Below are 14,427 nucleotides of genomic sequence, written 5' to 3'. Positions count from 1 at the left end.
TTTGAAAAATAGTGGGGGATTGTTGAGTTTTTTCAAAATAAGAAAGAAAAAGAATTTTAATTTAAAAAAGATTTTTGGGAAAAATGTTGTGGCTTTGGTGATTGTTGGTGACTATTCATTTGTGAATGTTGACGTCTCATGGTAAAGGGATCATCATTTGAATTTGGAATGAAAGGATGTCATTATTAAAAAGACACCATGGAAGAAGATGTCTTTTCATGAAAAGGGTCTTTAGCATATCTTGTGATTTTATATAAACTCATCTTTCGGTCAATCTGAATTCACCATTTCAATAATATTCTCTTCGTATTCTTCTTTTTCTCCATTTTTGCTTTTGGAAAGTTACAGTTTTCATGCGCTAAATTGCAAATAGTTTTTCAGTCAGTAAATTGCAAATAGTTTTCTGGGGGTAAATTGTAACAGGACAGGATTCAGGGTTGTATGCTGTAAAAGTGTGTTCGGGGTGCAATTTTTCGGTTTTGCAAGCCGAAACCCACATTTCTCCGATCTTGGAGAAAAGACTTATTGTATCCTAGAGGTGGATTTGTTGTAACCCTCTTGCAAATTGGTTTAATCTCCAGTAGGATTCGAATATCGCCTTAAAGATAGCGACATCGTAACGCGCCTTAAGCTAATCTTTAAGTAATTAATTTTCTATTTTTCCACCTCAACTATAACATTCAGATCCATGTACATTCAGCAGTATAGTTGTTTGTGCAATAGAGAGACATCACTCGTCTCCACTAGCTAAAACCTTCCCTTTTCAATAGGAAAACTCAAATACAAAATTTTAACTGCAGCCTCACCCAGATTTTAATTTTTAATAAAAAGGCATAAATAAATGTTAGATTCTTTCTTTCTTTTTTTCTTTTTCTTTTTTTCTTTTTCTTTTTCAAAGAATTTTTTTTTTTTCTTTTTTGAAAAGAAAAAATCACAAGACCTGTACTCTTGACCTTCCTCTAATTAATAGACGTCGGTTGAGCTTGCCTCATTGGCCTTTCTTTTCATTTTAACCCTTCTTTTTATAACCACCAATTGACAAATAAAATCATCCATCCAATGTAATTATTGGGGTACGACGTGTCATATACGGGATCCTTGATTTGAATGGATTAGATTAAGGTCCATATATGCCATGGTCATAGTGTTTGTGTGGTGGTGTTTGAATAATCATAATCTGCCGGATTATCAAATCTCCCGTGAAACATGGGTTATCTGGTCGTTTAAACCCCACCTTACTCGTAGCGAAGGCAGTACAAAAGTAAACAAAACAAACTTCCTCTCTTTCATAATCTCCAATGGCTACCATCCTTGCCTTTCTCCTCTTTCTCTCCACATTTTCTACTGCAACCGCTCAACCAAAACATCTAAACATAACCATAGATTCTTATATCTCTGCCACAACCCACCCCACTTCATGGAGCTCACCTTCTGGTCTATTCTCTTTCGGTTTCTACCGTGAAGGCGCCGGCTTCAGAGTCGGAATATGGTTGGAGACAAGTCCAAACAAGACAATCGTATGGACCGTGAACCGGGATGACCCGCCTGTTTCCGGAAACAGCACATTGGTCTTAATGAAGAATGGTTTCTCTCTACGAACGGCAGGAGTCCAAGATAAGTTCTTTCCAAGTGAATTCCCATACCAACATAATTCCTTGTCATCAGCTTCGATGTTCGATTCAGGAAACTTGGTTCTCTGTTATTCCGATTACGGAAACCCTTGGCAAAGCTTCGATCGTCCAACTGACACCATCTTAGGGGGCCAATTCCTTCCGACAGGAGATAAACTGTTTTCAAGCGCATCAGAAACTGACCATTCGACTGGACGCTTTCAGCTGAGCATGCAAGATGACGGAAACGTGGTGTTATTCCCGATAAATTACACTACTTCTATCGATGCATATTGGGCAGCAGCGACTAATCAAAAAGAGCGCGTGAGCCTAAATCTCTTCCCAGATGGCTTCATGTACCTAGTCAATGATACTGGATATAATAATAGTTTCCTGGCACGAGGCGCCGTTGCTAACAACGGAACTGTCATCTACCGTGCGACCATAGACGTTGATGGGATTTTCCGCTTGTATTCCCACAGCTTCACACGGAACGGTATCTCAACAATGACGACTGAAGTATCTGCCCTGTCAAATAAATGTCAAGTGAACGGTATCTGCGGATATAACAGCTACTGCAGGTTGGTGGATGACCAACCCAATTGCCTTTGTCTTCCTGGTTACAATTTCATCGATCCTGATCACCAGTTCGAGGGCTGCAGCAGAAACTTCACTATGGAACGTTGCATGGCCAAGAAAGAAAATTTAAAATATTTCATCTCTACAATGGTGGATGTGGAGTTTGGAGACAGTTCGTATACCACTTTACCTATCACTAAAGACGAATGCAGAAATGTTTGTTTGGACGATTGTGATTGTGATGCCGCAATGTTTCTAAATGGCACGTGCAAGAAACTTAGGCTTCCATTGAAGTATGGGAGAGCAAGCAAATCAGGATCAACTACGACTTTCATCAAGGTGGGTAGCGGAGGTCCCTCTTTGGTAGTTCCAAACACTAATACCTCATCGGTGGTTGGAAAGACAAATACCTCTCCAAACATCCGAATGGTAGGTATAGTCGTTGGTATATGTTCAGTTATTGCCTTTTCCATTTTCGGTTTTCTTCTTTATAAGAAACGGACAAAATGGTATAGAAAGAGATTTTGTCATAGAAATATCGATTTGTCTGAGACAAGTGGTCTGAGATCTTTTTCTTACAGTGAACTTGTAAAAGCAACAGATGATTTCAAAGAAGAGGTGGGAAGGGGTGGTTTTGGAACTGTTTATAAAGGAGTCTTATACAACAGCCACATGAAGGTTGCTGTAAAGAAACTAGAGAAATTGGTTGAGGAAGGAGAAAGGGAGTTCCGTACTGAGATGAGGGTGATAGGGAAAATCCATCATAGGAACTTGGTGCGATTGCTTGGCTTTTGTGACGAGGGTTCTGTGAGGCTTTTGGTTTACGAATTCATCAGCAACGGATCGCTTGCAAACCTGCTATTTAAAGCCCAAAGCCGACCACAATGGAATGAAAGATTGAGGATTGCACTAGATGTCGCCAGAGGGATATTCTATCTTCATGAAGAATGTGAACCGCGTGTCATCCATTGTGATATAAAGCCTCAAAACATCCTCATGGATGACGCTTGGACTCCAAAAATCTCTGATTTTGGGTTGGCGAAGCTGCTTATGGGAGATCAAACAAGAACCCTTACAGGGATCAGGGGGACGAGAGGGTACCTGGCACCCGAATGGCACAAGAACATGCCCATATCAGTGAAGACGGATGTTTATAGCTTTGGGATCGTATTATTGGAAATTATATGTTGCAGGAGGAATCTCGAGCTTGAGGTTGCGGATGATGAGATTATTCTCACTGAATGGGTTTACAGATGCTTCGAGGCAGGAGATTTGCATAAGCTATTGGATGAAGAAGATGAAGTGGAGTCAAGAATTTTGGATAGTATGGTGAAGGTGGGATTATGGTGTATTCAAGAAGAACCAGCTCTTCGTCCTTCCATGAAGAACGTGATTCGGATGTTGGAAGGGAACATGGACATACCAATTCCCCCACGTCCCACTTGATCTCAATGTGTATGTCTTCTTTAGAGAAGTCTTTTTGTTAATATTTTAAGTGTATTTTCTAGTTTTAGTTTCTTTAATTTTTAGCTTGAGTAATATAGTGAGGTTAATAATATAATTTTGTGTAGGTGAGATCTTTTCTGTCTGAGATGGTTAAGCCGGATATGGTCGATATTGTGTTAGCTTTTTTATGGGTGGGGGCGGCCTGATTGAGTGAGTTGCTGCAAGGTCGGTGGATGCTGTCAGCTGGAATGAAGCAGATACTAGTCTGTTAGAGGACAACTGCTATAGATTTTGAAGCTATGGCTTGGACCTATGTTCGTCACAGCGATATGCTAATTAGCTGGTGGCAGGGCTCTCTTGGTATCTGAAGGCTGGCTTTTCTTTCTTTTAGAATGGTAAACGGGGCTGTATAATCAGGCTGCTAGCTTAGTAGATATGATACTAGTCTTTTCAATGTTTTTGATTTTCTTATAATATGATAGGTGAGGCCCGTCTTTGTGGAGACCTCCTGAAATCTTCGTTTTGTGCTTCCTCTGTTCATAAATACAGGAATCCGAAAAAAAAATAAAAACATTTGAATGAAAAATAATATATATATATATATTTTTCTCACATGTTCATCAATCGGTTTGTTCTTCTTTCTTCTTTGGTGGTTCTGTTGGCCCAAGTCTTGCCCACGGGCCTAGCTAATAGGTTCAAACCTGCTCCAAAATGGGCTGGGCCCGCAGAGCTAGGTGGGCCGCTATAACCCAATAATTCCTCTCTAAAATGCCATTACCCTCTTCTTCTTTTTTTATTTTTTTATTTTTTTTGTTTCATCTGTCTTGAGATCCATTCTTCGTCTGTCCACCTCTCCATGAAACAATTAACGATTGAAAACACTCCATCAAATGGCCCACACACGCGACGTGCATGAATACATCCACTATATGCCATTCAATTCAGCAAAATATTACATAATAGAAGAACGATCAATAGTTTATAATCCTATAGCCGACACTAATCTGGCCCACTTGTCTCCTAAGCGAATCAACCAAAGATACCGTGACCACTTCAAACTACAACACGTGTCAGGACGAGATGACAGATGCGATGAGACCAGCAACCACAGCCGTTGGATCTCCAATAAGGACAGAGATGATGAACTTGAGGGCGCCTATGTTTAAAATCCTCCAATACTTATTAAATTTCCCACTTGCACAGTTATTATTTGGAAGTGTCAGCTGGAGGCTTTGAACGCTGGTCTCCAATGCAAGACCATTCTCTCCAACTTCTCCATACGGACCGAAATACCCCTTCTCCCATCTCTCCACGAGCATGTCCTTCACACAAGACACGTGAAAACAGTACCCTTCGCACGTGGACACATAAGACCAAGACGTGGCCCACTTTCTACGCTCCATCCAACCACACTTGTGGCAGTTGGACCTGACCTTGTGGTGGAGATTTAGCTTCACTTCGTTGTCTCCTATCACACGTGGGAGGCTGGCGCAATATGGGTGTAGGTCGCGCCCGCATTTCGTGCGGTGGTAGTCGAACCCGTCGCAATATCTCTCGCGCATGCCTGGCACACGTGTGGAGAACTGAAAGTCACATTTCTCAAAGATAGGGTGGGATATGTGTGGTGTGGGCCGCGCGCAATCCTATTCGTTATGAAGATAGCAGTTGCATGGAATGCATCGATATCTGGACCCGTAACCGATTTCGTGACAGCCATGGCATTTGTATGGTGTTTCGTAACACTTCAGCTTAAGCCTATGCTCATGGCTAACATGATCAATCACGTCGCAAATCATGTTGTAATATGATCTCTCTACAGTCGATTGTAGGTGGGCCTTGAGGTTTTTTTTTTTTAAGAAGGAAGATTCAATTAATATCAACCAAAATGGCTATACAGCCTACATCGAAATGGAGGCCATTCGGGCAGCCCCAGCTGCAAAAATGATCGTGGGAGGCCTATCGTAAGGGGTCATAACTCGACCACCTATGTACAAAAAATACCTAGAAATCGAAAAACCCAGCCTAAGAGTTAGACGAGACGGTCCTGACAGACCCTAGACCCATTTTATCTAGGAAATTCTGACCTAGCACCAGCGTCGGGAGAAAAGCCATATGAAGATGCAGAGTTGTCAACTGATTCCACTCCCTTCCCAAGCCATGCTGTCGGCCCAGCTGTTTCCTACTCGAAGAGTGTGATTGAAGGTAAAGCTGCCCAACTGCTTAAAGACGTTTATCTGGCAACCAAGGTTCCAATCTCCCAAGAGTGCCTGACTTTCCCGTGAGAAGGTCAATCACCAATCTAGAGTCTGATTCAATTATTACTTTGGTCAGCCCTCTTTTTAGACATATTACCGTACAGTCATAAATTACTTGCAGTTCCGCCAAGTTACTGGATCCCACTCCGTATCCTGTGGAGAATGCAAACATGAAAGCTCCATCTTCCTTTCTGCAAATGCCGCGTCCGCCAGTGGGCCTTGAGGCTGCGGCGCATATCACCATCCGATTAAGCTACAGGACACTGAGACAAAAAAGTAATAGTTTTGATTCGAAGATCGTTTTGGACTGTTTCGTAACATTTTTTTAAAAATATAACGCAGACATAAGTCGCATAATAAAAAGAGAATTGGTTACATGCGACTGCACCATAGTTGGTCATGCAAACTGGATTTTCCTGCTATCGATCCACTTGTGTAGTACATCTGTACGATAAAAACAGTAGCCATTATCATGAAGCTCACCTCTCAAAAAATCACCAGAGTCCACTCATCAGATGGGCCACAGCTTTGTATCAATGTCCAAAAGGTTGTATGACTTAACCTACAGATGGGGCACATCTAACGAGTGGATTAATGCGATTTAGGAAATGAGTGATCATGATGGGGTGTACCATTTGCATGGTACGGATTACATACAGTGCCATGGCCTGTATGTGATCGGTTCATGAGAGATGATTTTGCCCTAGTAAATCCTCGGATCCATCTCGAGAGAGCACATCCTCAAGATTGCACTCATTGGAAAATCTGAACCATCTTATAGAGGTCGTTGAATTATTACCAGGGAAGTTGGAAGGTTATGATCACTCCGTAGACATGATTTTTCGCATAGTCTCCATCAGTGATGGTTCCTACAATTTGGACGGTCTGGAATGTTTGGATTAATGTATATAAGCATAGAGGGTGGATGAGATACCACCATTTAAGAAAAAGGAGGAACACACGTGGTGGTCTACCCCGTAAATTTAGTGCTGCTATCACCTACCCAATGGTTTGACAATAATTAAACTGAAGTTTTGATACACAGGACCCTCTCCTTTGGGTCAAAGTAGGTCAACTAGCTAGGTGGCAATAGGTTAGGGCGACCTATAGGTTGGCCCAGCCCGCTATTAAGGTGAGTTCGGGCTAAGATAAATGGATAACGGGTGGAGCTCAGGCTAGAAATGTAACCCATTAATGTAAATGGCTCAGGGTTGGGTATAATCTTACTTGACCCAATCATTGGGGTTTTTTTCTTTTTTCTTTTGAACTGTAGATTGAATTTTATTTCATAAAGGAAGGGGTACAAGGACTGTACTTCGGGTGACCCCAAGAGCCTAAAAAAAACTGGACTCGGGCCACCTATAGTAAAAGAAGATTAACAACAACCATCACCCTAATGGCACCCAACCCAACACTAGAGGCTCCTCTACTATAACTGAAAAAACACCGAAGGGAGGAGCTACCTGAGCAAGATGACCTAAACCCCAATGATTATATGAAATCCACTCAAACTATTAGATGCCACATCAAAATTTAAGGATGAGGACTAAAAATCAAGCCAATCTTTGACTCAAGTGGGCCATACCAAGCGAGATAGTTTGGAGGGTGAGCATTACCCCGTATAATATTGTTTCCAATCGTGTGGTTCACCTAATCATAGATGGGACTAAGTTGGACACGCAAAAGCAAATCCTTAATCGTCTGGAGAACCTGGAAGAAATTTTCTGGAAACAGAAATCCAGAAATAGGTGGCTCAAAGAAGGGGACCGAAATTCAAAGTTCTTCCACACTTCCACCATGAACCGCATAAGAAAAGCTCAAATCAGAGAAATTCAGCTGCCAAATGGGACCGTTACAGATGACCAAGCGTCCATTAAGAGTGCAGCGGCTGATTTCTTTAAGCTCCTTTTTACGACAGAAGAAACGACTCCAATTGGTGACTTCATCAACTCAATCCCAGCCCTCATCTCCCCAGAAAATAATGCTTTCCTCATGGCGCAGCCGTCATTTGAAGAAGTGAAGATGGCCGTTTCTGCTATGCCAGCAGATGGCACGCCGGGGCCCGATAACCTCTCAATTGCCTTCTTTTCGGCCTGTTGGGACACTGTTGGGGAAGACCTCCACCGAGCTATCAAATTTCTCTTTCAGGGAGGTACGTTTCCAAGAGCTTTCTCAGCTACCCTGCTATGTTTAATCCCAAAAAAATCGGCTCCTAAATCCTTTTCTGATTTTCGTCTTATAAGCCTTTGTAATTGTGTATACAAGGTGTTTTCCAAGGTGATTGCAGCTAGGTTGAACTCCATCCTTCCTATGTTAATCTCCGATGAACAAATGGCTTTTGTCAAAGGGAGATCTATTACAGATAGTATATCTTTGGCCCAGGAGCTGTTTCGTGACATTGGCAAAAAAGTCCGAGGAAGCAACGTCATTTTCAAGATTGATCTAGAAAAGGCCTACGATAGAGTTAATTGGTCCTTCCTCAAGGCGGTGCTTCATAGGTTGGGTTTCTGTCAGTCTTGGATTATTTTGGCTGAAAAATGTTGGTCAGGGGCCTGGTTCTCAGTGCTCCTTAATGGTGAGACCTCAGGTTTCTTCAAGTCGGAAAGAGGGCTTCGCCAGGGAGATCCTCTTTCTCCCAGCCTTTTCATTTTGGTCAAGGAAGCCCTCAGCAGGGGCCTATCGTATCTATTCAATTCTAATGCCTACCAACCCTTCAGAACAAGTAGAGGGAGCATGCCGATCTCCCACCTTCTTTTTGCAGACGACACGACCATTTTCATCAATGGGAGCAGCCCATCAGTTAGAAACTTAATGTCCTTTGTCCATACTTTCAAGGATGTGTCAGGCCTCAAAATCAATGCCGCTAAGAGTAACTTGATTGTTTCCTCCAAAATGACAGCAGGGCAGGTTCGTTGCATCGAAAGGGTGTCGGGAATCTCGAGGGTTGTGTCCCCTCTCTATTACCTTGGGGTCCCTCTAGCCGAAGGTAGAATTAGTTCTTCCACACTTCAGCCGCTAGTGGACAAAATTCTGGCTCGCATTTCAGGTTGGAAAGCCCAATTCCTAAACCAGGCTGCAAGGATTACTCTCATCAAGCATGTTCTTTCAAGTATCCCTGTCCATACCTTAGCAGCGATTGAAGTCCCAAGGAAGACGCTGTCAACTCTGAAAAAGGTTTTGCCGACTTCTTTTGGGGTTGGAGTGAAGGGAGGAAAAAACTGCATTGGGTTAACTAGAAGACAATTTCAGCTCCATCCAAGGAGGGCGGATTGGGTATCAGAAACTTAAGAGAAGTCGTCGAGGCTCTCAGACTAAAGAGGGCCTGGATAGTCTTTTTCGACTACAAAAATAGCATTTGGGCTAGATTTATGAGGTCCAAATATGGTGTGAATCAGATGCAGGATAGCCCCGACCCGCGTCAGTCGGACTCCCCTTCTTGGAAACAAGTCAGGAAACTCCAAGACGTCGTCCAAGGCAACTCTCGTATGCTGCTGGGGGATGGTGATGGTAGCTTTTGGTGTGACAACTGGACGGGGCTGGGCCCCTTAAAAGGCTGGCTACTAACCAATGTTCCCCCCATCCCCTCGATCTGAAGATTAAAGACGTTATAGGCCCTGAAGGCATCCTTCACTCTACTTGTTTCCCTGATATTCTCCCTGATTTCGTTCGGCATCATGTGCAAGCGGAAGGGCTGGTGCTGAATCATGGGACTGATAGCGTCATTTGGACCAAGGAAAAGTCCAGAATTTTCTCCACTAGATCGGCGTGGCTCCTCATCAGATCCCCAGACCAGGTGCGCAACTGGGCCAAATGGGCTTGGCACCCACATCTCCCTCCCAAAATAGCTATTTTTTCGTGGAAGATTCTCAATGGCCCGGTCCCAGTCGACATCAACGTGAAGAAGAAAGGTATCTAGATGGCCTCCTCCTGTGTTTGTTGCTCGTCTATTAGCCGGCAAGAAGAATCCCTCGACCACCTCTTTGCCAAGGGAGAGATTGCGCTTGCCATTTGGGCCCATTTCTCAGCCATCTTTGGTGATTCTTTCCTTCCGAACCAATCTGCGAGGGGTAGAGCATCCCAATGGTGGGCAATTGCCAAGGATACCTCTACTTTAGGAGTCCTTAGAGGGCTTTCCCCGGGCCTTATCCTCTGGGAAATATGGAAGGCCAGAAACGAGTGTCGTTTTGAAGACTCCCGCTCTAGAATCGCCCACGCCATATACCAGGTCCGGTCCTGGTTGTTTCACTTATCTAATACGTTTCCCCTTCCAGTGTGTACTTCCCAAGTAGACAGGGAAGCGGTAGCAGACCTTCGGCTGGTCCCAGGGAGAACTTCCCCGCCCTCTTTCTACTTGGTAAAATGGATCAAACCTCCTAGGGGCTGGGTGAAACTTAATGTGGATGGCTTTTCTAGGGGTAATCCAGGCCCTTCTGGGAGTGAGGTGTGTGTAGAGATGATAAGGGCACCTTCATGTTTGCCTTCTCAAAAGGCTATGGTATGGGATCGAGTTTTCAAGCGGGGATAAAGGCGGTTATCGATGGCCTCAAATTTTGCAAAGAGATGAGCCTCACCCACGTCGAGGTGGAAAGCGAATGCCAGGTTGTGGTTGGCCTTTTATCTTCAGCAGAGAACCCTCCTTGGAATGCTTTCTATTGGTAAAACCAATTTCAAGCTCTTAGAACCTCGCTGTCTATTTCAATCAAGCATATCCCTAGAGAAATTAACTCTGTTGCGGACTGCTTAGCTAGATGGGGCAGCTCTTCTCAGCAGTCCAGATTCATCATTTCGACATCCGACCTCCCTCTCTTCGCCAAAGGGGAGCTGGTCCTAGATAAGACAGGATTAGGGACGGTTCGAATCTCTTAACTTTTCCTGATTTTTTTCTCTGTTATATGATAGGAGGGCCTTTGGGTTGGGCCTCCCGAATGTGTATTCTTGTTCAGTAGGGGGTCTTTGATTTTATTTTGGCATGAGCCTCTGCTCAGTGTTTTTGTAAGCTCTTTTCTCCATGTTAATGAAAATTTGAGATTCTTTTTGGGAAAAAAAAAAAAGAAGATGGGACTAAGTTTTGGGTCTTAGGCTTAATATGGGGGTGAAGCATCTAAATAATGGGGATGTGTATGTCTTCTTTAGAGAAGTCTTTTTGTTAATATTTTAAGTGTACTTTCTAGTTTTAGTTTCTTTAATTTTAGCTTGAGTAATATAGTGATTGTTAATATTTTAAGTGTATTTTCTAGTTTTAGTTTCTTTAATTTTAGGTTGAGTAATATAGTGAGGTTAATAATATAATTTTGTGTGTTGGTGACGTTTTTGCCATTTTGTTCCTTGGGCTTCACTAAATTTTTTTTTTCCCTTGGCGCATGACCATAACCTTCTTCTTCTTCTTCTTCCTCTCTCTCTCTCTCTCCTTTTTTTTTCTAAAAAAAATTATTTTATAAAAAGCCCTTTGGCTAAGCTCATTTCGATGTGCCCCACGAAAAATGAGATGAAAAATGAACTTTTAGCCTCAGTTCCTTAGCAATTGAGGCGAAACATGAACTTTTAGCCTCAGTTCTTTAGCAACCGACGCTAAAAAGCACATTCAACCTCAGTTTTTTTTAACTGAGGCTAAAAAATTATGGCTAAAGGCCTATTTTCTTATAGTGATAACAGCATGATTGGGCAATTCATGCTATGAATGGTCTATATAATCTCTCTCCATGCATGTGGAGGAGAAATGATAAGGAAGCTTTCAAGTGTTGATTATCAACTTCTCAAGTCTCTTCGATCTAATGTGTAGGAGACACCAAGTGTTGGCTACCAAGGTCTTAAGTCTTTCTAACGCGACTACCAAGCGTTGATGTAGTGATTGGCCTATGAACACTACAAAAAATATATTTATTAGGGGTGTTTTTATCACAGGTGGCCACAACAAACCGCCACTGTAGATGGAAATCAGGGGCGTTTTTATGTGGCCACCAGTGTACAAAACGTGCTACCGCCGTTAATTTTAAACGAAAAAAAAAGCCCCTACCCCCACATTTCCAAAATGAGTGCCCTATCCCCAAATCCATTGCCCCTCTTCTTCTCCCACCTCTTTTCTCCCAAAACCCTTCTCCCCTCTTCTCTCCTCCCTACAATAACTGAGCGAAAGTCTCTCTCTCTCTCTCTCTCTCCAACATCTATCAATCTTCATTTTTCACTCCGGCCTCTCTTGATCTGGCTTTCATTTCTGTTGCTAGTTGAAGATGCTAATCTCTCGGCAGTTGCCGTCCTTCTCGCCGGAACACGCTAAAGTCTAAGAAGTCTTGTAAGAGGAAGTAAGCTGATCGCTCAGCCGTGCCCTCCTCGTCGTAACACACCTCTCTCTCTCTCTCTAGATCGCCTAATCCATGGAAGCCATAGCTCGAGAAGACATACATCAAGAAGCCATAGCTGCTGTTGTCTCAACCATTAGAGTTGTCAATAGAGTGCCAGTACGTTGCTCTATTTTTTTTTCCACCATTTGATCCATATCTATGCTTTGGAATATATGAATAGGATTTCTTCTTCTTCTTCTTTTATTTATTTATTTATTTGATGGGTCCTTTGAATTTTCTATCTTGAGAATAGGGTTCTTGGCATTTTGATTTTTAGGTCTGTTTTTTGCTTGATTTTTTAAGAAGATCCAGTCCATTCCTTTCATTTTACTGCATATATGGCATGTGTTTGATGAACCAAACCGTTGGTTTATCGTGGACAAACGTGAATGGATCATAGGCTGAAAATTACACTGACCACACAATTGTAACCATGTGAAAAAGTAGTGTACAAAATCACCAAACTGTAGTTAGTGGCTAGGATTGTCTGATCAGGATGATGATTGGTTAATGGTCGATTGGTGGACCTTAAGAGGAATGAATGGCTCGGATTATCAATACATGTGCCAAAATGTATGTAGGTGGATTGGGTCTTTTCCCTTCATTGAATATGCTATCTATTACTATTGTGACACAAGCACCACTGTGATGATAGAAAACCAGAAAACGAGAATGCTATGTCAGACGTTAATCCTCTGTGCTACTAGACATAGTTGTGATCCAAACCATTAAAATAATGATAGAAACTGTGGATGGTCCATCATATCAATGTTTAAAATATGTCTATCCTTACAAAAACTGGGACAGTCTAGATGGTGTGGCGTGCATGTGTTCTACAAAGTGTAAAGGAGCTGCATACAACGAACAAATGCCCATCATACAAAGGCCAGATAGGTCCAACGGATCTGATTTTACCTATTACTCCTCATCTAAGTTAGGGTCCAGAAATTGAGGCAGTCAAGATGGTGTGCTTGCATGTGTATCAAATACAATATGGACACAGTAATTGATCTAGCAGCATTAACCTTTTATTATAAATACCCATATCCATCGTAAGTTTGTAACAAACCATAAGCAACAACAGCCATCGCCATACATAAATCTCTCTCCCTTGCTTTTATCCTCTATTTCCTACCTTTCTTTCTTCCCATGCAATAATATCATCTGCAACAGTAGGAGAGGCTCTCCTGAAATGGAAAGCCAACCTATTGCCATACAAGCTCTCTACTCATGGTCACTTCCTGCTACTAATGTTACCACCAAAATGAATACTAATTCATGCAGTTTGCGAGGAATAAAACCAGAAGATCTTAAAATTTTAAAAGAAAAGCTTCAGCAGGAGGTAATTTTCTCAGGCACCACGATTGATTTTAGGTTCATATTCCTTTACATGCCTTTTTATCTTCTCTTATACTTGATTTATGCTTCTTGATTTTTTTTTTTTTATAGCATTTATCCAAAGTCTTGGCACCTTAAATTTTTCGGTATTGTTATTGTTGGAAAAAAGATGGAATGAGGAGGACAAAGCCTATGTAACTTGGACACATCGATGATGGACATGCATACACACACATATCGAATGGTTATCATCATCAAACCAAAATGCTTCTTTGAAATCATAAGCAAGTCATGGTAGGAACAACATGAAATCATGCCTAAAACCTCTAAATTCGTGTGGTGGGCCTACTTGAGTATTGGAATGGTCTGATTTTTTATGTCCCTTCATCCTGGTAGTGTGTGCCCGATGAATGTGTTGGATGGTATACAAGCATATTGTGGCTCATGAGTTTTGGAATGGCCTGATTTTTTTTCGTCCCTTACATCTTCATGTATCAAACAATTTATCATGCAATGCCAGGACTGTTTTCAGTTTGTAGAAGTGGAGCCCATCATACAGTGTCTGAATCATTGAGATTTGGGGTCCTACTATAGCAAATATCTCTAGTTTCTATTTCCACATTTATTTATTGCTTTACAAATAGGCTTTAGTTCAAAAATAATTTTTTTTAGTTGTTAAGTAATAAGAACTCATGTTTAAAAATATAGCTGTTAATTGAACTTACTTAATTATATTTTTATTGCTTCATTTATAGTTGGTTGGATGATGAATATACTTGTGATTGAGAATAGAAATAAACAACTTACAATACACACACATATACACACACACACATGTTATCCCTGGAGGATTTATTTTTT

At 41.9% G+C, this 14,427-nt stretch overlaps 2 protein-coding genes across 3 annotated transcripts; one reads left to right on the top strand and one right to left on the bottom strand.

Moving 5' to 3' along the window:
- Positions 1-1,283: 1,283 nt before the first annotated feature.
- LOC131243699 (G-type lectin S-receptor-like serine/threonine-protein kinase LECRK2) lies at positions 1,284-11,195 on the top strand. Of its 2 annotated transcripts, none has more exons than XR_009170175.1 (2): positions 1,284-3,732; positions 11,163-11,195. XR_009170175.1 is itself a non-coding variant. In XM_058243210.1 (2 exons), exon 1 carries the CDS (start codon positions 1,299-1,301, stop codon positions 3,633-3,635), a length of 2,337 nt encoding a protein of 778 aa, XP_058099193.1. In that variant the 5' UTR covers positions 1,284-1,298; the 3' UTR covers positions 3,636-3,644; positions 3,761-4,070. The 2 variants fall into 2 exon arrangements, 1 of the variants encoding a protein (XP_058099193.1); XM_058243210.1 differs by lacking the exon at positions 11,163-11,195 and adding an exon at positions 3,761-4,070 and having other exon boundaries at positions 1,284-3,644.
- LOC131244271 (uncharacterized) lies at positions 4,706-5,197 on the bottom strand. Its single transcript, XM_058243904.1, has one exon. It carries the CDS (start codon positions 5,195-5,197, stop codon positions 4,706-4,708), a length of 492 nt encoding a protein of 163 aa, XP_058099887.1.
- Positions 11,196-14,427: the final 3,232 nt, after the last annotated feature.

Source organism: Magnolia sinica, chromosome 4 (assembly GCF_029962835.1).
Source record: "Magnolia sinica isolate HGM2019 chromosome 4, MsV1, whole genome shotgun sequence".
NCBI classification, from domain to species: domain Eukaryota; kingdom Viridiplantae; phylum Streptophyta; class Magnoliopsida; order Magnoliales; family Magnoliaceae; genus Magnolia; species Magnolia sinica.
The sequence above is the reverse complement of the archived record's forward strand: the minus strand, read 5'-3'. Positions and strand labels throughout refer to the sequence as shown.